This window comes from Sinocyclocheilus grahami, unplaced genomic scaffold (assembly GCF_001515645.1).
Source record: "Sinocyclocheilus grahami isolate Dianchi unplaced genomic scaffold, SAMN03320097.WGS_v1.1 scaffold335.1, whole genome shotgun sequence".
NCBI lineage: Eukaryota > Metazoa > Chordata > Actinopteri > Cypriniformes > Cyprinidae > Sinocyclocheilus > Sinocyclocheilus grahami.
The window spans coordinates 512,378-537,810 of NW_015505514.1; the positions used below are offsets into that span (position 1 = coordinate 512,378).

Below are 25,433 nucleotides of genomic sequence, written 5' to 3' on the forward strand. Positions count from 1 at the left end.
GATTTAATTTGATTGGTAACTTATATTTCTTATTCTACTTGTTCTTATTCTGTGGTTTTAATTAAAATGTTTAAAAAGCTTATAAAATATAATTTGTTTAAAGAATTTGACAAAAAATGACATACTTTTAATAAATTTAGAGGAGTCAAATATCACCTCGTAATGGGAAGGCTACTTTTTGATAACATTTTGGATTATTGATTAGAAGGTGCTCCTAAAATTATATGCCAAACAGTCGATGGGCCCTATTGACTTCCATAGTATAGAGAAAAATATATGGAAGTCAATGGGGACCAAAACAGTTTGGTTATCCATATTCTTCAAAATATCTTCTTTTGTGTTCAACAGATGAAAAGAAATTCATACATGCATACATTTTTATTTTTGGGTGAACTATTACCCAAAAGCCAGTATTAGATTTCCTACACCGTTCATAGGCTTGCAGCCTCCATGTTACAGCTAATGCTGTGAGATTTTATGTTTGTTTTGTCTTAAACATAAAATAACCTGATCCTGTTTGATCAAGGCATGCGACTGTTCTGACTTGTCCAATTTTCAGCATCAGTTTTTCATCTTGCATCGAATTTCTGTCTATTCATTGTATGCATTTGAAATATAGAGTTGGGTTTTGTTTTATTGTACCCAAGTGTACTTAAAATAAAAAGTGTTTAATATACAGGTTTGTGGCTCTTAATTTCCTATTAATTAACCATTTGTAATCTTATGTTCACTGTTAATTTTTTATAAATATAGGATTTGTATTAAATCTATATTCATTCATATAGTCAAATCGAATCGAGAATTGAAATCGAATATCGAATCGAATTGAGGGCTTGAAAATTGAAATCGAATCTAATTGGAACATCTGAATCGATACCCAGCCCTAGTCAGGAGTGACAAAAAGTCACCCAACAGCAAGGTGAAAGGCTGGTGGAGAGCATGCCAAGACACATGAACGCTGTGATTGAAAATCAGGGATATTCCACCAAATACAGATTTCTGAACTCTTCCTAAGTTAAAACATTAGTATCGTATTGTTTATAAAATGAATACGAACTTGTTTTCTTTGCATGATTTGAGGTCTGAAAACACTGCATCGTTTTTGTTATTTTGACCAGCTGTCATTTTCTGCAAATAATTGCTCTAAATGACAATATGTTGATTTGTAATTTAGGAGAAATGTTTTCAGTAGTTTATAGAATAAAACAAATGTGTTTTACTCAAACACATACCTATAAATAGAAAAACCAGAGAAACTGATCATTTTGCAGTGGTCTCTTAATTTTTTCCAGTGCTGTCTGTTTAGATATTTACATGAATATATATATATATATATATATATATATATATATATATACATATTAATGATTAAAATTGAATAATTTTATTCAGACATTTATTTGACAAAAGATTGCTGTTTCAAATAAATGCTGTTCTTTTATTTGATTCTGCAGTGATCGCGACACACCTTTCTGTTCATCAGAGAATCTTGAAAAAAAACATCACATTTTCTTAAAGTAAAGGATTCTTTCTTGAAGAATCCTCCTCCTCCCACATTAGCACCATAGCTCAACATGTCTGGAGCATGTATGCTAAACCCTACACCATGATTTTATAAATTTTTTATACACAATATACAGCATTATATAGGCAGACTTGTTAGTTTGTAGAGCAGATAAACCTGTATATATCTGCACCTACACTCTCCACTATAACAGTCTCTCTCCTCCTGGACAGAAATCTGGTGACATGTTTGTCTGTGTCTATGGACGGGACCCTCCTGCTGTCCGGCTCCAACGACGAGACTGTCAGGATGTGGGATGTTCAGAGCAAGCAGTGCATATGGTCCATCAACCACAAGGGTAAGCATCAAGCTCTTTCTTTCTCTCTGCATGATTCCCTTGTCTACATTCTAGATCTGCTCTATGTACAATCACCCCTCAAGTATCCCAGCATCCTTCAGTGCTCAGCCAGTCTCGCTGAATATTCCTTCCTCTCTGGCAGCTTGACCAGACTGCTTGTAGCTGACGTGCCATTAGACACCTGCGTCCTTTTTAGTTTAGGTGTCTGATCTCTTGTTCTTGGCCGTGACTGGCTGGCAGTAGCACAGGAATGATGAGATTCTGCAGTGATAGTGACACAGCGTGCTCTGTTTTGGTTCTGATCCGTGAATACATTCTGTCAGCGCCGCTCTAGTTTGACAGTAGTTCACCCTCCAAGGAACACAAAACAACCTCATTTTCCTGTTTGGGTTCCCTGGGTTAGATTTTTCTCTCTCTTCTTTCTGTCAATTATGGGAACAGTGCAAAAATGGAATATGGAAAAGTTCTAGGACACTTGAGTAACCAATTTAAGCAATTTTATAGTCAACATGAAATCACTGTTTTTCCCTGTTAGCTTTCTTTTTCTTGTCCCTGGTCTTACTGTGCACAGTTCATCAGTGGGCATTATTACTTCCAAATAAAAAACACGTTTTTCCCCTGAGAAGACTTTTCTTTTCAGCTAAAATTTGGTTAATGCCAAATAGTTATTTTGGCTATATTTAATAATAGGTCAATGACATATAAAACAGTCCAAGATAATAAAAAAGGCACCACAAAACATGGTTTTATATGTATATAAACTGCTTCAATGCATATTTGTTTCTAACATATAATAAAATATTATGCAATTTTTAATCTCTTTAATTAGTCTTTTTTTCTTCATTATTATATCAAGACAGTTGTATCATTCTGACAGTCTTGACCTTATGCCCCAAAAATGTCACAATATTTTTTTTTAAATTCAGAACAAGAAATGAATCACAGAACAGGTGCAATCACTGTATGCATTATTTTTTTTATTTACATTTAAAATATTTTTTGAATAAACAAATGACTTATGCTTATATCTTATGCTCATGTTATATTGAAGATTTTAAGACCCCAACAATTGGGAACTGGCGAAACAGCTGCTATAAAAAATAATAGTATTGTACATGGGTATATAATTTAGTTAAAAATAGAAAAAGAAAAAAAAGTCCTTTTCTACAATTTTTTTTAAGTTGTTGCATATCTGGTTTCACTAGAAACCATTTTATGAAACTAAAATTGGTTGCAGATGCTGTTTCATGTAGTCTTTAATTTTTTATATTTTACTTAAAATTTTATTTTTGACTAAACAACTGAAAACCTGTGAATCTGCATTCCTGATACTTTATTAATAACTCCTTCAGTACTCCAAATATCCTTCAGCCATTAAATGAGTCAGTGTGAAGACATTGGCAGTTCTGATGGACTACTGAATTCTCTCTCATTTTTCTCCCGTGAGGTGAAATCACTAATTAGCTCGCTTCACTCTTTCAACATACAGATGAGCTTTGGTCGTCCTGGGTTACGGGCAGGAGGATGAAAGAATTTTTCCATTAATTTCATTCCAGCGCACTCTAGAGAAACTCACATTGCCAGATTGCATTGCACATCCACCACTTCTCAACACGTTGTATTATTTTCAGTATTGCTATTGAGCTGTTTCTCAACACAATTGCTTCATGCTCTATGCTTTTCTTTACTTGATAAATTATTTTGGTTGAAGAAAAAAAAATCTATTGCTGGAAAACTCTGAGGTAATTTGTCAAATGTGGAGGCGAAGGGCAAACGTTATTGCAATCTGAAAAATCAAGCTGATGAATTAGTTTCATTCTCAGTATTGTTGCCCTGGTGGTCAATTAGGGGGCTAAAAGACCACAAATGTCAGGTCCCTTTGAGCAGGCTATAGCTTTTTAAAGGCCTTTGAGGGTTCTAGAATTGAGCAAATTAGCACCAAATTATTGTGATAACCCTTAGCCTCTAGTTCATTATCTGTGCTCTCAACTTAGAGAAAACGAGGGTGAGAAAAAGAGGGCAAGCGAGTGAGTGGGGCTGTGGGGTTGAAGCAGATTTTGATCCCTATGTTCTCAGATCAAGGGAGGCTAAATTACCCCGTTGTATACAGTTCTGAGAGGTTTAAAGGTTTTAGTTAATAACCAATGCGCTATGTGTCAGACTGACTCCCTGATTCTTAGAATTTTGTGTTATTGGAATTGCATTTTCTGAGAAATAAACGATCTCATGGTGGTTCAAAGGTTTTGTGCAATCTACCCAAATCCTTACTAGGGATGGGCCATGATAGGCCGATCAAGTAGTTGTCCAACAACCAGTCCAATCTAGCTATTTGTCTTATGTAAGTAACATGTCCAATTGGGATAAGATGAACTGTGAAATCAGCCTATTTCTACATATATGTGTACATCTCACTGGGATCATGTCTTACTGTCTTGACAAGCAACAATTGCAAAAGGTGCACCCAACTTTACCAGATGGCACCATTTATCGGTTAACCTGATATTTAAGAACTGATAACAGTTTATGTGAAAAAGTGTTAATATCGGTAAAATAATGGTATGTCCGATCATTGCCTATCTCTTAGTGTTGGGCGATATGGTCATTTTTCAAATCGTCATATCGCCAGTCCGTGAGATCGCCGATAGACGATATTATCGTGCATGGGTGGGTGGGGGCAAGAGAGAGACTCTCTGTACTTGTCATAGGCTATTTCATAACTATTTGGTGTTTTAAACGCACGCACGCGTGCGAGAGAGGGAGCCTATGGAAGCACCGCGAATCTAAATAATAAACTTTCAAACATACTGATAAACTAACATGTTAAATACAAAAATATTTAAAACTGCTAGTTCATATATATTCGAATACAACAGTCATACATCGCTATTAGGACCGCGCGTCCTGTGACAAGTTTGCCGCATCAACGCACGGAAGTTATCAGTCTAAAAGGTCTGCAAAATCAGTCAACGGTGAAAATCAAAAGTAGATTTATTTTAAAGACCAACAGTTTAACACTAAATATTGGACATAAACGAATACGTTAAATATAAAGTATTTAAAACAGGTAAGTTCATATATTTGGAGTAAATTTTAATTAAACAGATACATCAGTCATACAGCGCTCCGGACTGCGCGCCCCATGATGAGCCCGACGCACTGCCACGGAAACAAGAATGAGATGCGTTCTAACATAACTGTGGCATTAAACTCAGTTAGTGAGGGCTCGGTTAAAATATTGCACATATATCAGGGCTCTAGACTCATTCTTCCCACTGGTCGCTCTTTTGCGACCAATTTTCTCAGTTGGTCCCACGAGCACATAATTTGGTCGCAATTTTTGATTAATCAATGCATGCTGATGAACTTTTATCATAGTTTATAGTTATATGGTAACGAATGTGTTCAACATTCAACCCGTTCTTTTTCATCAGTATTATTTGTGATTTAAATTTTGTGAACAGGAATTACTCTTTTCGTGCGGTTTCACTTTCAGATTTGCGATCTTGCCTTGGTGTCACGTTTTACAAGAAAAGATAATTGTCTGTTTTGCTTATACAACTTTCACTTTTTAAGACTAAAACAAAAGATGGATTTATTGTTATTCCTAATTAAAAAGCACAACAACAATAAAAAAGTAGGCTACAATGACAAACTAGCTTACATAACCTTTATTAACAAAAACGAGTAAGACGAGGCATGGCGGATACATCACATGCTGTATACCGACTAATAAATTACAGAATGTTTAACAAACACAGAGGAATCAAATAAATAATAATAATAATAATAATAATAATAATAATAATAATAATAATAATAATAATAATAATAATAATAATAATAATTAGTGTTGGGCGATATGGTCATTTTTCAAATCGTCATATCGCCAGTCCGTGAGATCGCCGATAGACGATATTATCGTGCATGGGTGGGTGGGGGCAAGAGAGAGACTCTCTGTACTTGTCATAGGCTATTTCATAACTATTTGGTGTTTTAAACGCACGCACGCGTGCGAGAGAGGGAGCCTATGGAAGCACCGCGAATCTAAATAATAAACTTTCAAACATACTGATAAACTAACATGTTAAATACAAAAATATTTAAAACTGCTAGTTCATATATATTCGAATACAACAGTCATACATCGCTATTAGGACCGCGCGTCCTGTGACAAGTTTGCCGCATCAACGCACGGAAGTTATCAGTCTAAAAGGTCTGCAAAATCAGTCAACGGTGAAAATCAAAAGTAGATTTATTTTAAAGACCAACAGTTTAACACTAAATATTGGACATAAACGAATACGTTAAATATAAAGTATTTAAAACAGGTAAGTTCATATATTTGGAGTAAATTTTAATTAAACAGATACATCAGTCATACAGCGCTCCGGACTGCGCGCCCCATGATGAGCCCGACGCACTGCCACGGAAACAAGAATGAGATGCGTTCTAACATAACTGTGGCATTAAACTCAGTTAGTGAGGGCTCGGTTAAAATATTGCACATATATCAGGGCTCTAGACTCATTCTTCCCACTGGTCGCTCTTTTGCGACCAATTTTCTCAGTTGGTCCCACGAGCACATAATTTGGTCGCAATTTTTGATTAATCAATGCATGCTGATGAACTTTTATCATAGTTTATAGTTATATGGTAACGAATGTGTTCAACATTCAACCCGTTCTTTTTCATCAGTATTATTTGTGATTTAAATTTTGTGAACAGGAATTACTCTTTTCGTGCGGTTTCACTTTCAGATTTGCGATCTTGCCTTGGTGTCACGTTTTACAAGAAAAGATAATTGTCTGTTTTGCTTATACAACTTTCACTTTTTAAGACTAAAACAAAAGATGGATTTATTGTTATTCCTAATTAAAAAGCACAACAACAATAAAAAAGTAGGCTACAATGACAAACTAGCTTACATAACCTTTATTAACAAAAACGAGTAAGACGAGGCATGGCGGATACATCACATGCTGTATACCGACTAATAAATTACAGAATGTTTAACAAACACAGAGGAATCAAATAAATAATAATAATAATAATAATAATAATAATAAAATAAATAAGGAAAGCCCTCCATAGCATAACGCGAGGTAAAGCAAAGATAACAAGCTTTTCAAAACGAAAACAAAAAGAAAAGTAAAACTAAACTGGCTGTCGCTGACGGGACTTGCATGTTTTTTTCCCACAAGAATACCAACATGTTCTCTGGTTTAAGAAGCGGTCTTTTACTTTAGTTTGTAAACCAAATCCTCCGTTGCGCTCCGCACCTTCGCGCTCGCGCTGAAAGAGAATGAGCCTAATATCGTCTTGACTATCGACAAAGACATCTGCTATCGTCGATATCTCTGACTATCGTCAATACACGATACTATCATCTATCGGCACAACCCTACTATCTCTACTATTGTGCATGAAAACTGTTAATATCAGCAAGTAATATTGGTCTCTCTTTAGTCTTTACTAATGTGTATGAATTTGAAACACTGTTTTAAATGACACAATTTATTGTAGAACCCAAAATTTAAGAACCGATAACATGCAAAAAAAGTGTTAATATCAGTAAAAAAATAATGGTCAGCCCTGTTGTTGTCTATTTCTACTATTGTGCATGAATTTGAAACACTGTTTTTGTGTAACACTGTTATGGGTAAACTTGATATTTAAGAACTGATAAAAAGATTGTGAAAATGTTAACATCAGTAACAGTTAGACAAGCTGATTATTGTCTACCTCTACTAACGTGAATTAATTTAAAGCACTTTTTTTTAGATGGCACCATTCATGGGTAAACCCAGTATATAAGAACTGATAATCGGTTACACAGGAAAGTCATAACAGTGGTTAAAAAAGGTCAAACGATTGTCATCTATCTCTACAAATGTGTTTGAATTTGAGACTTTAGATGGCACCATTTAGAGGTAAAGCTAGAATTTAAGGACCAAATTGAAATTTTAGTGTGAATCAATGTAAGACTAGAGAAGTGTTAGTATCAGTAAAAACATTAAAAAAGGAATTACGTGTAAGAAAACAAGTGTTAATAAAAAAAAAAAAAAAGTGGGTTAAACCAGTTATCGGTTTAGCTCTAGTAATTTATGCTTGATTTTGAAACTTCTGTTGCAGCTGACCATAAATTGCATTTTCTTTAGTCTTTCATGTCATGGCTCTCTTTACTTGAGGTTGTGACAGAAATCCACTCTCTTGGGTCTGTTGCCGACCAGGGGTGCATTTCCCAAAAGCATGCTTAGCTAACTATGGTCGCAAGTTCCATTTGAACTCTATTGGTAACAACGGAACTTGAGACTATATTTGCTTTTGGGAAACGCACCCCAGGACAGGGTGCAAGCATGTCAACTGCTTCTCCGAGTGAAGTGGGTCCTGTGTACTCATTGTAGCTGGACAAGAGGCAACGATTCTCTCCTCAAGGCTCTTGATCATGGAGGCAATTAAACCCAGTTTCACGCCTCATCCCCAGACGCTGCTGATACCCCCACTCCTCCTTTTATCTGTCTTCATTAAAGCCAGACAGAGCGAAAAGAGAGTGACCCAAACAAATGCCTCAGCCAAAACTGCTAGAACTGAAGTGTAGTTTACAGACATTTCGTGTTCAGAAGGCTGAAGGGCATAATTGTTCAGTTTGCTTTGTGTAGCCTAATATTAAGTCCCTCTTAAGGAAGTTCAGAAATTGACAAAGATAGGGCTGAGTCATATGGCCAAAAATATTATCATGATATTTCTTTCCATATCATATATTTATCATTATTCATTTACAATAAATGGGGAAAGAAATGCTTTTCACATGTTGCACATTAAACTTTACCAGTTTATATATTGTAACTAAAATATAACAATTAATTTACATCAAAACATTAAATTTTTTGTCAAATATGTTGCTGCACAACAAAACTGTAAAAATTAAAACATGGATAAAAATATCTTTGTTTCTTAAAAATAATAGTAATGTTATGATTATATTTAGAAGTACATTTTAGTATACAGTAGTAATATATTTGTCATAATTTCTTCAAGTTAAACCAAACTGTTATTTTGTCGGTTTGTCGTGAAGATCTTTGAGTTTCAGTTTGTTTGATGGTAGTTTTTTTCAAATGAAACCGTGTAAAGCTGGTGAAGTGACTCTCAGAGCAGCTCTGGAGATAAAGTGCACATGTGATTCAGCAGATGCTGAAAACACTGTGAGCATCACGTGTTTGAGTTTGTGTAGTAGATGAAACGACACCACTCATTCACACAGAGACACGCAGAACATGCAGATTTATTAGCCACATGCACTTGACTGACTGTTGTGACATCTGCTGTGTGATTGGCTGTTAGATAAATCCATAGTGATTAAAATGTCCAAAGCTTATCCTTGTTAACGACAAAATACATTGCCATCTTTATGATAATGCCTATCGTCCAGCCCTAGACAAAGATACAGTTTGTAATGCAGGATTTAAAAAAAAACCTTTATTCTTGACCTTACCTTGTGAGGGTGGGATGTTGTAGTGGTTAAGGTGCAGGAGGGAATTGAAAAGGGCTCCTGGTTCGATACCAGCAAGGAGCGAGCCATGAGGCTCACTGTTGTGCCCTTGAGCAAGGCACTTATCTCAGGTTTCTCCATGGGGATTTTCTCTGTAATAAGTTAATGGGAACGTTCTGTGGCAAAAGTTACTGCAGCAGAATCAACTGGCCCTGGTTGTTTGATGCGACTTGTGACAAGGAGTTTTGGGCTGCTACACACAGTGTGTTAACTGAATGTCTTATGGATATTGCTCAGTACTCTCTGGGGAGACCCTGATTGGCTGACCTTACACAATTCATAAGAGTAAGAATGCACAGGTTTTTTTTATAAGTCTGTCCTGAAACAATGTTGTGATTACAAGCTACCAGGTCGAGTACTTACTGGATTTGCCAGGTTAGTGGCTTCAGTGAGTTTTTATTTCAAGTATTTGAAGGCTACGCCATTTAATTGCTCACTTGCTGTTAAGTTGTGCTGTTTTGCATAATGGAAAACATATTACTTTGAATTTATATCACTTACAGATGAGAATATTACAGCAAAATGTAGTGTCCTGCTGATAAATTGGTTTCAACCTCATTAAACAGCGCAGGCAATCTGTCAAACAACTTGACACGGCAATCCTAGCACATGAAACTTAATGACTTTAATTGAAGTATGTAGTGTGTTCATGCTTTGGAGAACTCGGGTAGTACACTTATTTCTCTGCCACGTCCATCCACCATCTGTTTTTCCTCCATGTACACTAAAATTCAAAAATTTGGGGTCTGAGATTTTTACGTTTGCTTGTTTGCAGAAAATAATACTTTAATTCAGCAAGGATGCAATAAATAAATCACATGTGACAGTGAGACTTATAATATTACAAAAATTTCAAATATAAATTCTCTTCGTCAAAGAATTCTGGAAAAAGTGTCACAGTTTTAACAAAAATATTAAAGCTGCAGTCCGTAACTTTTTTTATTTAAAAATGATCCAAAATCCATTTTTGAGCAAGTATATAACCAGCCAGTGTTCAAAACTATCACCTTACTTTAGCTCGATTCACAACGGTAAGCTTGTAATAAAGTTTTCTAATTTGAGTGGTATGGGTAGGTTTTCGCGGGAAATTCAAGCATGGCGCTGCGTCATTACGTCACGTCTGTAAACATAGGCTACGTTCACACTGTCAATTTTTGGGATTGACTACCGAATTTTCTTTACAGGTGTGAGTCTCGAAATGTCCCGTCCACACAGCTGCTTACAGTTGTATTTAGAATACTGTCTGTATGAATGTGCAACGGGAGTCAAGCCTGTATTCCTTACCAGTAACCATAGTAAAATCAAAATATGGCGATGTCCATAAAACTGAAAGTCTTAAAACTATATTGCACGTGAGGATGCTGCACTAAATACATGCACTCACGCAATGCTGATGTTATTGACGTCAACAATTTGAAAACACAGTATAACAATAATAATAATTGGCACGGGTTGATGTGATATGAGCTAACTGATCGTTAGGTTTAATCACCATTGATAGCGCAATTTATTGTAATGTTTTTTCCTCAGTTGATCAGAACAAAAGTGGCAGTTGTTACTTACTTGTTCAGATGACATTCTCCAGTGAAAACTCTTATTTGTGTCATACTTTCAAGATGTAGCTGTGAATACAAAGTGCAAAATCCACACCGGTGTGGTGACTGTCAGCCACACATTAGATTCATCCACGCTGCAGCCGTGCCGGTGCACAACCCTCGCAATGAAGATAATTCCGCAAATAGCTGCAATTGCAGGTTTTCAAACAGAGATGGCGACAAAGAGGCAAAACTTATGGACTGCATCTTTAAACATATTAAAAGCACAACTCTTTTCTACTATATAATGTTAAGCACAACTGTTTTCAAAGTTGATACTAATCAGAAATGTTTCTTGAGCAGCAAATCAGCATATCAGAATGATTTCTGAAGGATCATTTGACACAGAAGACTGGAGTAATGATCAGCTTTACCATCAAAGGAATAAATTACATTTTAGAATATATTCAAATATAAATCAGTTATGCAAATAAATGCAGTCTTAGTGAGCATAAGAGGATTCTTCCAAAAACATTGAAAACGTTTCAACCCCTTTTTGTCTTTGATTACACAATTGTAGGGTATCAGAGCGAATCAGACATTTTATGATTTGATCAGATTGGTGTTGAACAACCCAAAGAGCCGAATTCCACAGACAGGCCCAAGGCAACAGGATGTTCGTAAATCAGATCCTGGCGCCACGAGTCTGAAGCAAGCCTAACCAACCAACTCTTTCACAGAATAGCTTGCAACATTAACACAAAAGAACAACTCAGGAAGGAGATTGTCAAATTTGGTGCAAGTAACCAAGATTAATGGTCAAAGACACAGCATATCATGACCATCACATGAGGAAAATCATTAGTAGAAACTGCGTTGGGTGGTTTCCACCACCTAGAAGACAAAGACCAGACTGAGATTCCTTATGAGACCTTTTAACCTCTGGTCTTCACAGAACATGTCTTTATGTTCACAGAATGACACAGAAACTGTCTTTTACAGATGTAGATGCACCCAAATGAACTCAAAAAAGACTTATAAACGAATATCAGTCCATTGCTTAACTCCATATCATGTATGTAACCCACACATTTGACTATCATGTTCTAATCACTTATTGTGCATGTCTTTTTAATAACTATTGAATAGCTTAAGGGTTCATATTCATGTTTAGTATGTGTGTGTTTGAATCTTCTTGCTTGAAACGTTTCTTCCAATCAATTCTTTGTCAAATGTATCATGTCCGTGTTATAGAAATCATGTCCAAAATTATACTCCGCAAGAGCGGGAAAATTCGGATCATGTGACTGATGAGATGACATGTTGATTTATGTATTGGGAGGAGAAATATACAACACCCCGAGCAAAGACAATATCTAATTGGTCAAGGCACCATTTGGGATGTGTCCAACAGACTGGTTTAAATACTCAGGACACCATCAAGCTATGCTTCAAGTCATCGCTTCTAGCCTTTAGTCATGCTTTTAGGTTTTTCTTTGCCTTTTTGCCACCGCGTTTTGACGCTGCTTTTTAGCGCTCTTTGAGTGTGCTCTGGCTTACATGCCAGTAGCTCCTCTAAAACCATGAGGAGAAAACCCATCTAGTCTCGTTACTTCTATTCTTCTACTTTAATTTATTTTCTTTTCCGTTGAGAGTTTCGTGTTCTGAGTTAAGTTTTGCTGCAACGCCATGTCTCCAAGGTCACCTCGAGTCTGTGACTGCCTCAAAACTGCCACAACTCCACATCTTCAGCCAACGCCCAACCACTGACTTCCCAAGACGTCACTTCAACGACTACTGAACTTCCAGCCAATCAGCAACCTCGGGAAACCCCCTTTTCTGCAAAGACGACAATAAAGGGAACCCCTTACACAGGCATTGCAAGTACCTCCAGATTCTAGCTGAACTGGTGCATTTAATATAAATTAACCTCATTGAGGAACTCAATTTGAGGGTTAATGAAGTGATTGATGGTTGTTCAGGTGTAGGCAATTGCACATATTGCTGTAAACTTGGGATTTCACATTTTCATTCTCTTAAACTCATTCTTTCCTCACGTCCTCTCTTCCTGCAACTTGTATGAATGTGTGAGTGCGTGTGTTTATGTATTAGATTAGTTTATATTGTCTTTGATTTATCCAATAAAGTCTTATTCATATTGAAAAGAGAATTATCTTGTGTTTTGTGCTTACAAGTTAATGTCTTAAACTGCCGATCTTGTTACTGTGCTAATTAATAGTGTTTTCACTATATTTTGGATTTTAATATCCATTGCAAAGTTGATGTTATACGGCTCGTTCAATGAATCGCTGGCCGACTCGGTGATCAGCCGTAAAACAGTGATTCTGTCCAAATTCCCTATTAAAACATAAACTATTCCCTTTGAGCTAAATTGACCTGTTTCCCTTACACAATGTAACAAAAAATTTGTTTCACTTACATTTTTTATGGTTCTTCTGTAATTCTGTGGTACTACCAATTATTATCGTACTATTTATTTTCACGAAGCATCAACATTTTGGTAAATTTTTAGGTCAGGTAAATTTTAGAATTAGAATCATTAATTATGAAACATTGGTTAAGTACAGAAGTTTTTGTACAAATTTGGCATATTTTTGTTTAAAGATATTTTGCTTTTGCAAGCGGCCAGTTGATGAATTACAGTTTAAGTCACTTCCTTGTTGGCTTCACGAGAGAGCGGGCGGTTGCCGCTTGGTTCAGATTCAGAAGTCATTGTGTCATGCAGAAGAGCTCAGGTTTGTTGACCCCTGGTTAATTACACAGCCTGGCAATTAACTACTACTCATCTAATCTCTTAATCCCATCTGACCTAAAGACAAGAGCACTCTGAAAGAAAAGAGGGTTTAGAGAACACTCAGATGGCTGAAAAGCAAATGGAGATGTCAAAACTGCTCCATTCCCATCCCGTCTCCTGCTCTCTGGGCGTCTGACTGGCACTGGATTATCACATGGGATGTACTTTTCAGATTTTATTAGACGCGGCCTCAAATTGACTTCATGTTCCCTGACCTGGTGATGCATGTCTTAAATATATGTTGAACAGTTGTCTATGATAGACCAGATTAGTGCAAAGAATTATTCAAGCACCTGCCATTTTGATGCAGTTGGCCGTAAAAGAATACAGTGCTTTGAAAATGTATTGGCCCCCATCCTGATTTCTTTCAGGTATTCAGATGAAATACAACATGAAACAAAGGCAACACATACAGTGTTTATATATATATATATATATATATATATATATATATATATATATATATATTTTTCTTTTTTATGTAAACAAGCAAAGTTGTCCAACACCTATCACCCATGTGGAAAAAGTAATTGCCCCCTTAAACTTAAAATCTGGTTGTGCAGCTATAATTGTCAGCTGTGGATTCTAGGACTTGATTAACAATATAAATTACTCTGTTTTAATCAATCTTCATTTTGATGAACCTAGATCTTTTAGTTTATGCTGCTTTCAGTTGATGCATTAACATAAGTTCAAATAATTGAAATATATCATGTCTCATGTGATCGCAGTCCAAATTAAGGCCTTAAGTAGGTCTTAAATAAAAGCAGAAAGTCTTAATTTCATAGTCATGGCATTAAATGTTAAATGCACTGAAAAAATCTTCCTCAGTATTTTTGTCTTGTTTTCTAGTACAAACATGTGAATATCCTTAAATCAAGATTTACTTGAGAGGCAAGTCTTGTTTCTGAAAAATTTAACAAAATTGGGTTTATGCTTAAAACAAAAACAAACATCTCTCAGTGGGGAGTGAAAACTTGTTTTCCCTTTGAATTAAGTTGATTTTTCTGAGCCCATTGGAAGATATTTATTCTTGTGTTAATCATGTACTGTATTTTGATCAGTTTCACAGAAAACAAGACTTCCTGTCTTATGCCATTTTGCTTCTCAAGTAAATGTACCTTGATTTAAGAATTTTCAGATGTTTACACTGGGAAACAAGACAAAAATACTGATGAAGAGCATCACTTTTTTTTGCAGTGTGATCAGAATGTACAATAAAAGTTATTAAATTCTAATGATTTGGAGCAGAGCCATTCAAACAAATTGTAGAAATATAATTATAGATGATATTTTAAATATACAGTGGGTACGGAAAGTATTCAGACCCCCTTAAATTTTTCACTCTTTGTTATATTGCAGCCATTTGCTAAAATCATTTAAGTTAATTTTTTTCCCCTCAATGTACACACAGCACCCCATATTGACAGAAAAACACAGAATTGTTGACATTTTTGCAGATTTATTAAAAAAGAAAAACTGAAATATTGCTGTGACACTCATATATTTAACTCAGGTGCTGTCCATTTCTTCTGATCATCCTTGTGCATCAATAGGCTTTTTGTCATTCCCTTTGTGCTATTTGTGCTATTTACCTACTTCTACCATGAAAACTACCAATTTATGAAGAATATTCAGTTTTTCCATTGTGAGATGTTAAACTGGAGTCGTGTGAAAGGCCTGCTGTAGTAACGGAAATGCTGTTTGAAAAGTACCATTCAAATCAGGTTGGGTCCCAAAGCAGGATTAAAGAAAAAGCTCAAAGCCTTTGGGAAGGAAGCCTCTTGGACATTTGGCAGAATTACAGCAACAAATTTTACATCCATTCCGCCCCATTCCCTCCGGGGTGTCATCATGCCAGGAGTCTCTGCAGTGTGCTGGCAGAGTGTGCTTGTTATCCACCTCTTTGCGCCTCTCCTCGTCACTCCCACCCGCGGCGTTATGTGACCTAAGAAGCCGGCACACACGATTTATGACCGCGTGTCGGAGTAGCCTGCACCATTAGTGTAATTCTAGGAGTGGAGCCAGTATCCCGTGAATCAATTGCCATGATTGAGTGGGAGATAATTAGCCGGCCCTGATTGCCCACAACAAGGAATAATACTTTCGCCTAAGTACGCAGCACACAAACTACATTTCATGACTCAGTGGAGTTTAATTCGGGAGTGTTTATTGCTGCAAAACCTAGTGATCTGCCTTTTAACTAGGCATCTAACTGACAAAGAAATTAAGTGAGCGGTTTGAAACTAATTATGCTGCTCAGTGGAGTTTAGTGTTAGCATGTTGCTAAGCTGATAATATGATACTGATGTATAGCACATACATTTTAGGTCAAATAAATTATTTTATGGTAACACTTTATGGTAAGGTCTCATTTGTTAGCATTAGTTAATACATTAGCTAAGAAAAACTAACAATGAATAATATAAATATACATTTATTTGTTATTTTTTGTTAAAAACTCACAGTTCATTGTTTTTGTTAGTTCAGAGTGCATTAACAAATGTTAAAGGCATATTTCACCCAAAAATGAAAATGGTGAAAGTTAAAGTGATGTGACATGTGGCCAAGTATGGTCACCCATACTTGGAATTAGTGCTCTGCATTTAACCCATCCAAAGTGCTCACACACACCGTGAACACACACCCGGAGCAGTGGGCAGCCATTTATGCTGCGGCGCCCGGGGAGCAGTTGGGGGTTCGGTGCCTTGCTCAAGGGCACCTCAGTCATGGTATTGAAGGTGGGAGAGAGCGCTGTACATTCACTCCCCCCACCTACAATCCCTGCCGGTACGAGACTCGAACCCGCAACCTTTGGGTTATGAGTCCGACTCTCTAACCATTAGGCCACGACTTAAATGGTCATTTACTCACACACTTACTCAAGTTGTTCCAAACCTGTGGGAGTTTCTTTCTTCTGCTGAATACAAAAGATGATATTTTGAAGAATGTAGCTGCTGGTCCCTATTGACTTCCATTGTATGGAGAAAAAAAAATACTATGGAAGACAATGGGGACCAGAAACTGTTTGGTCTTTTGTGTGCCACAAATTAAACTCATACAGGTTTGGACCAACTTGATGGTGAGTAAATGATGACAGAATTTTCATTTTTGGGTGAACTATCGCTTTAAAAGATGAGCTTGATTTTAGAATGAGTAAATATTGAAATGAACTAAGATTAAATAATTAAGAACCAACTTGCCCAAAATTTGTGTTAAGTGTGTATTCTTATTTGGAACAGAGCTGATTTCTTTCTACTTTTTTTCTGAGTTCATGATTATTCATTAGCTATTTGTTTTTCAAATACTTTTTCACTTAGCAGATTGCATTTATTAGCACAACAAAAACAACCTTTGCATTAGACTGATCGAAGCATATTACTTAGATGTGCATATCTGTGCTGATCTTTCATTTTCTCTGTCTCTCATCCATCCCTCTACCACACACACAAACAAAACATTCTTTTTGTTCCACTTGAGATTCCTCTTGATGTGGATGCATTATTCAACTCCCTTGTCAGTGAACAAAAACAACCACAAAAAAACTGAAATTGGCACATTTATCTTGATTCTTCAAATCTAGCAGTTTTGTGGAGGTTGCATACTCTTCACCGGCTGGCATTTAATGAGGTTTAAAATGTTATAAAAATGTTTCTGATTTTGTAGCAGTGGTATATTTCTCTCTCGTTTCACTGAATGGCAGCCTTTAAAGTCACTTCCTGTCTGATACTTTCTCTGAGACAGACATTTATGGCATATTGGCATTACTCCCATGATGCCTCGTCACACTTTGTTCAACCAACCTGCTTCCAGGTGTTTTTCTTACAAGGCATTCTCTTCTTACGAGAGAGTATTTGAGCAGATGAGACTGAACAGACTGCATGGCTGAATGGCTAGTAACATAATGCAATGCATTATTACAAGGCCATCAGCAGACGTTGCCATCATGTCTTCAGTGGTGTGTGTAATTCACAAAATGCTTCATAAATGGGGCTGTGGCCGTTCACATGTTCAGAGCCCTGCTGCAGTGCTGCTTGGTATGCCGCATTTTGCTTTACTTATGATATTATGGAGCTTTTCATACAGTATTTGGGTATTTGTATTATGAAAAATGCATGAAAACATTATTGTTAAATTAAAGGGGTCATATAATGCGATTTCAAGTTATCCTTTCTCTTTGGAGTGTTACAAGCTATTGGTGCATAAAGAAGAGCTGTAAAGTTGCAAAGACTAAAGTCTCAAATCCAAAGAGATATTCTTTATAAAAGTTAAGAGTCAACCACGCCTACCTAAAATGGCGCATTCTAACACACCCCCACATGTCTACGTCACTATGTGGAAATATTAGCATAATGCCGCCCAAATGTGTATGCAAAGAAAGAAGGCGTGGTTTCAAGAACAGCAGTAGTGTTGATGCAGCCATGTCAGGGAGATGCTGTGTTTCAGTGCAAAAGCAAAATAACTTTATTTGGCCTTCCAGAAGTAGATGCAATTAGGAATCATTGGTTAAGATTTATTTACAACAGAACAGCACAACCCAGATGTTCGAATTTGTGCAACACATTTTATGGACGACAGTTTTTTGATCCTAGAAGAGTACAAGGCTGGCTGTGCACAAAGGCTATTTCAAATTTTCAGATTTTTAGTAAATTCCGACTTTGCTATGACAATCTGGTGCTTCTGAATCAGCGACTGCAGGTATGTTTTGTTATTAGTTTAAGTATTTGCTATTGACTGTTCAAATGCGGAGTTTTGCGCAGCACAGAGTAACGCGTTGTGTGTGTGTGTGTGTGTGCGTGAGGGGAACAGGGTCACATCACAGGAGAGTGAACTGTCTGTCAGAAATCATAGCACGTCAGCTGTCTTAACCGCGGCTTGTGTACTGCATCATCACTGTGTCTGTCACGCGACTCTGTTGCCCTTTCGGGCTTGAACTGATGGTAAAACTAACGACATTATTAACTGTCTTGGTATTTACTTTGAAAGCTGACGCTCACGATTATGGTAAGGGGCGTTACATTTCCGACGCGTGCTTGTGGTGTTCGGCCAATCACAATGCACTGGGTCAGCTGGCCAATCAGAGCAGACTGTGCTTGTCAAAGGAGGGGGCTTTGTTGAAAACGACGTGTTTGAGAGAGGCGGGGCATAGAGGACCTACAATAATGTACAGTATTTGAAAAAAAAAAAGTGTTTTTTTAACAATTATGCATGTCAACATATTCTCTTACACCAAATACACAAAATAATTATCTTTAAAATAGCATCATATGACCCCTTTAAATAAAAAAAATAAATCTAATAAATTAAAAAAAATCTAATAAATTAAAAATTCTACAGTGGGTACGGAAAGTATTCAGACCCCCTTAAATTTTTCACTCTTTGTTATATTGCAGCCATTTGCTAAAATCATTTAAGTTAATTTTTTTTCCTCATTAATGTACACACAGCACCCCATATTGACAGAAAAACACAGAATTGTTGACATTTTTGCAGATACAATAAACCAATATCTCTTTTAAAATGTAAAAACTTTAGTCCATGTTCATTTTAATTGCATGGAAAGAGCAAGTAGTACTGTATATTCTTCAAAATTTGTTGTATTTAGGTATACACCAGCACTCCCTTAAGAAATCCAAACTATTGGCTATAGGTATTAACAGATCAATACCTATAGCCAATAGTTTGGGTTTCTTAAGGGAAAATATCTCTCCCAATTAATGCTGTATTATATTATACAGGGAACCCCTTTTATTTTGTACATTAAAGTAATATTAGAGGTTAAAATTAACAACAGAGACCAAACTATTATAGTCAACGGAGGGTGAGAAAATGATGACTGAATTTACATTTTTGGGTGAACTATCCTTGTAAGTACCGCTCAGTTGTGACGGCTTTGATGTTTCTCTATAGTGGTGGTCAAATAAAATATTTTTGATGAATTTCAGCAAGCAAACTGGAGTTGTGCCAAGGAAATATATGATATGGGGACTTCCTTCACCATTTCCATGTTTGAGTGTTGTAAATCCACCTGCAGACATTTTTTAATTTTACTGCAGGAGGTCTTAAAACCCTAATTAGCATTCATGTTATGCCTCCCGCATACTCCCGATCCAGAAGAGTGCCATTGAACATAATACAGCGTGACACAAGATGTGGGATGCACCAAACAATCTTTTTCATCTCTAGTATTGTTATTTTAAAATATTAATCCAGTGTTAATTGAACTTGCCAGCAAAATCTCAGGCTGAAAGTCATTCATTTCATCTTTAGATCATGACTTTCGGTGCATTAATGTGCCAGACACACACATACTGTAATCTTCATTTTGTTGTCTGTGGTTAAGTATCTGTGAATTTTACATTTTGCAAATGCTTTTGGAGGTTATCACAGTTTCCCCTTTTGATTACTCAAACATTCAAGCGATGCAAACCCGGAAGTGGACTAAATATAAATCAAAGTCTCTAACAAATGAATAATTAAAATGTGACGGGAATCAGTCATTTCCCAAATCCCATCTGAACAAAACATTCTTGTGTGTTCCTGAAAGCCTGAAAAACCAAACAATCGTGGAGCTTCACTGCATTTCAGTTCGTTCAAAATACTCCAAACGTTTTCACAGGGGGCTTTCAAAGGGGATTTTCTTGATTGGAAATATTTGTCATTATTAAACTTGAGATGACTGCTGAGCAAACTAATTTCTTCATAGCATACCTTCTGAGGAATTTCTGTAGGCTAGTGAAATTCATTGCATTCATTCATTATTTACTTATTAGCAGACTGACGTGGAATCTGCATTCATAGATTTTCATTCAGTTTGAAGGCCATCATTCATAAAGTTATAAGCACCCCAGTGTCTTTTGATTATTAAATTCTTTGATTTTGATTATTGTTATGGGTTGACATTAACTGATGTAATTTGTTTTCCATACAGTGGGGTCCACAAGTGAAAATGCTTCCATTTTCTATTTCTAATTTTATGGGTACAATTTTTTTTAGTTGAAGTGAATTATGGAGAAAAAAATCCTGTTAAAATGTACACATTTAATGCACACAGTTTTTAATGAATCAAATGATTGATGTGTGATTAGTATGATTAGTCATGTGAGACATCATGCAATTAATCAGTGTTTATACACACACACACACACACACACATACAAACATATATATTTGTCAATTACAATCTAGCTTAAATTTTGCCATTACAATTTCAGATTTTTTTCAGATTTTCAGTATTTATATATATATATATATATATATATATATATATATATATATATATATATATTCTATCACTATACACATTAAGATACAATTTATATATATATATATATATATATATATATATATATATATATATATACTATTACATTACATACTATTACATACATACACACACACACACACACATACATGTGTATATATGAGCAATATCACATGAGTAGTGGTGCGATATGGCTGTATATCAGATTCAACCGTAGGCATGAGTGCTGCAGTTAATCACACCATGCTGATTTACAGCCATGTTGCATGGCTACTCATGTGAAATTGCGTTTATACAACAGTTCGATGGCTCAAGTGTTTAATAAAAAAAGAGATAACAATGGAGTGTCTTTAAAAACCCTCTTTTTTCCAGAACTACTTCCTTCCGCCACAGATTTAAATCTCAGTTTAACAGCTGAGCCCAAGCCTCTGTTACTAATTCAAAAACGTCACTTTAGAACAAGTAACGAAGGAACATTGAGTTGCTTCATTAAAATCTTATTGTATTACTGTATTAAAAGCTAATGCACTGACCTCCGGAGGGGCAGGGCAGAAATGCCGTTTAAGAGGGCACAGTAGAAATCGCTGTCTGGGTGGGGTCCCCCTCAGTAGAAATCGCGGTCGGCAGGGGCTTGAGGCCCTCTGTGCACACCACTGCTTATTGTATTATGTGGAGTTGAGTATTATGAGAGAGAGATGGACTGAGTGAGTGTGATTACCTGCATCTGATACAACATTCATTCTTCAGCTCAATCTCATATTCAGCATAAAACATTAGTTTGAGTGTCAGCTGAGGAAAGCAATATCTCTGTCGTACTATCCTTTCATCTGTTAAGGGTGATTTCCGATGACAGCGCTGCTCAGTGCATTTGTTGACTGCGTCTACAAGATCTTACTCATAAAAACAGTCTCTTGTTGCCTATTCCTATCTAATGGCGGAAAAATTTAACTAAAATCACCATCACAAACACACCCACACACACCGTTTCCCAATGCTAAATACTATTATTAAATGCTACTATTATTTGTATAAAATATTATTTATTGAATAATAGGATTTAATAAACAACAACAGCCATCATAAAAGTTGCTAGGCAATTCAGTCAAATGTACAAAGGTCACGCCCCGAACATCCGCGTATAAATAGGCCAGCATGGCATTTGCTCACTCGTTCTGTTCTTTGGAGCCGATGCAGCATCTCTTTGGGAAGTGCAGCACTGCATTCATCTCTCAGTTTCCTTGTCGTTGGATCTATGGCACAAGCAGCAGTTTCTACTTTGCCCATACACAGATAAGTGTAGTGAGAGTACCCCTGGGTGCTTCAATGGTGATATTTAGAGCAAATTTCCTCTTAAAAGAGCAATTTCTCTAAAATAGTTTTATGGATGGATTTGTGTGTGTTTACAACACGCCTTTCCATCTGTGTCCTTCTGGTTGCGGTTCGATCTCTCATTCGGGGCTCACAATCAGGATGAATTGTCTATCGTAGTATAGGTGGGCCGGTCTGACCGATCAGAAGCGGATGACTTCACTAAACCGGCACTTCTGGGTGCTGCGCGTTGGTCTGAGCCTCACACTGAGATGGCAGAGAGCAAAAGGCTTGAGTGGATTCTTTCAAACTGCCCTGAGCGTTTTCGCTTGAATAATTGATTCTTGGAGACTGAGTGTGAAACTCAGCCACACTCCGCTCCTTTCTTCACGTAAATGCATGAGGAGCTGATGAAATCGTGGAAGGCACCTTTCTGCCATAACACGATACACTGGTTCCTCCGCTCTCACCACCCTTGACAGCGGTCCAGCGAGGGAATACACAGGGGTCACCGGGGTGGAGAGAGTGATTGCGTTGCATTTTGGAGGGGCCGTCCGGAGCATACAAGTTACCACGTCCCTTGTGGTGAGAGCTTATACTGCTTCTGGACAAGCATACCATGGCTGTCCTGCAGGTGTTCAGGCCAGGGTCTGCACAAGGGTGGTCCCAACCCGGAGCATGCAGGGACTGCATTCGGCAACTGACTATGCCCTCCGGGCTATGAAGGTCATGGCGCAGGCTCTGGGGGAGAGTGATGTCCACATTAGTGGTCCAGGAGCGCCACCTGTGGCTTAACCTGGTAGAGATGCAGGATGCTGAGGAAGTGCGCTTTCTCGACGCCATCATTTCTCAGGTTGATCTCTTAGCGACACCGTTGAAGAATTTGTGCAACAATTCTCCACGGTTAAGAAACAGAAGCCTGCCTTCGCATGGGTCAGTTTCTACCCCTGCTCCCCCAAAACAGCAGCCTCCATCTGTTCATCACCGGGGATAGCCCCCTGCGAAAACTGCTGAGGCCCCGCAACAGCCTGAGTTGCAGGTTGGGCTACACCTAATACATTTGTCATATTCTACAATCTGCGAACCAGTTTAATCTAGAGTTTTGAGCACTAGCTCTTAAACTCAGGTGGCTGGTAGGGTGTAGAGCTTGCATTTAGCGCCTTCCCCTCTTTGAGGTGGTTGCGCTTATTGAGTCCAGTTCAGTTCCTTTTTATGAACCCTGGACTACCCTTTCATCACTCAAGCATAGCTTACATACAGTGGGGAAAAAAAGTATTTAGTCAGCCACCAATTGTGCAAGTTCTCCCACTTAAAAAGATGAGAGAGGCCTGTAATTTTCATCATAGGTATACCTCAACTATGAGAGACAAAATGAGAAAAAAAATCCAGAAAATCACATTGTAGGATTTTTAAAGAATTTATTTGCAAATTAAGGTGGAAAATAAGTATTTGGTCAATAACAAAATTTCATCTCAATACTTTGTTATAATATACCCTTTGTTGGCAATGACAGAGGTCAAACATTTTCTGTAAGTCTTCACAAGGTTTTCACACACGGTTGCTGGTATTTTGGCCCATTCCTCAAGAGCAGTAATGTTTTGGGGCTGTCGCTGGGCAACACAGATTTTCAACTCCCTCCAAAGATTTTCTATGGGGTTGAGATCTGGAGACTGGCTAGGCCACTCCAGGACCTTGAAATGCTTCTTACGAAGCCACTCCTTCGTTGCCCGGGCGGTGTGTTTGGGATCATTGTCATGCTGAAAGACCCAGCCACATTTCATCTTCAATGCCCTTGCTGATGGAAGGAGGTTTTCACTCAAAATCTCACGATACATGGCCCCATTCATTCTTTCGTTTACACAGATCAGTCGTCCTGGTCCCTTTGCAGAAAAACAGCCCCAAAGCATGATGTTTCCACCCCCATGCTTCACAGTAGGTATGGTGTTCTTTGGATGCTCTGTGCACACCACTGCTTATTGTATTATGTGGAGTTGAGTATTATGAGAGAGAGATGGACTGAGTGAGTGTGATTACCTGCATCTGATACAACATTCATTCTTCAGCTCAATCTCATATTCAGCATAAAACATTAGTTTGAGTGTCAGCTGAGGAAAGCAATATCTCTGTCGTACTATCCTTTCATCTGTTAAGGGTGATTTCCGATGACAGCGCTGCTCAGTGCATTTGTTGACTGCGTCTACAAGATCTTACTCATAAAAACAGTCTCTTGTTGCCTATTCCTATCTAATGGCGGAAAAATTTAACTAAAATCACCATCACAAACACACCCACACACACCGTTTCCCAATGCTAAATACTATTATTAAATGCTACTATTATTTGTATAAAATATTATTTATTGAATAATAGGATTTAATAAACAACAACAGCCATCATAAAAGTTGCTAGGCAATTCAGTCAAATGTACAAAGGTCACGCCCCGAACATCCGCGTATAAATAGGCCAGCATGGCATTTGCTCACTCGTTCTGTTCTTTGGAGCCGATGCAGCATCTCTTTGGGAAGTGCAGCACTGCATTCATCTCTCAGTTTCCTTGTCGTTGGATCTATGGCACAAGCAGCAGTTTCTACTTTGCCCATACACAGATAAGTGTAGTGAGAGTACCCCTGGGTGCTTCAATGGTGATATTTAGAGCAAATTTCCTCTTAAAAGAGCAATTTCTCTAAAATAGTTTTATGGATGGATTTGTGTGTGTTTACAACACGCCTTTCCATCTGTGTCCTTCTGGTTGCGGTTCGATCTCTCATTCGGGGCTCACAATCAGGATGAATTGTCTATCGTAGTATAGGTGGGCCGGTCTGACCGATCAGAAGCGGATGACTTCACTAAACCGGCACTTCTGGGTGCTGCGCGTTGGTCTGAGCCTCACACTGAGATGGCAGAGAGCAAAAGGCTTGAGTGGATTCTTTCAAACTGCCCTGAGCGTTTTCGCTTGAATAATTGATTCTTGGAGACTGAGTGTGAAACTCAGCCACACTCCGCTCCTTTCTTCACGTAAATGCATGAGGAGCTGATGAAATCGTGGAAGGCACCTTTCTGCCATAACACGATACACTGGTTCCTCCGCTCTCACCACCCT

At 37.5% G+C, this 25,433-nt stretch overlaps 1 protein-coding gene across 1 annotated transcript in view; it reads left to right on the plus strand.

Annotated features, from left to right (window-relative positions):
- The window catches only part of LOC107602772 (WD repeat-containing protein 18-like), a 90,301-nt gene that overhangs the window by 36,541 nt on the left and 28,327 nt on the right, over positions 1–25,433 (plus strand). Inside the window, exon 6 of the mRNA XM_016295348.1 lies at positions 1,738–1,862. Coding sequence (XP_016150834.1) covers positions 1,738–1,862 — 125 coding nt within the window. The remainder of the gene's footprint in view (positions 1–1,737; positions 1,863–25,433) is intronic.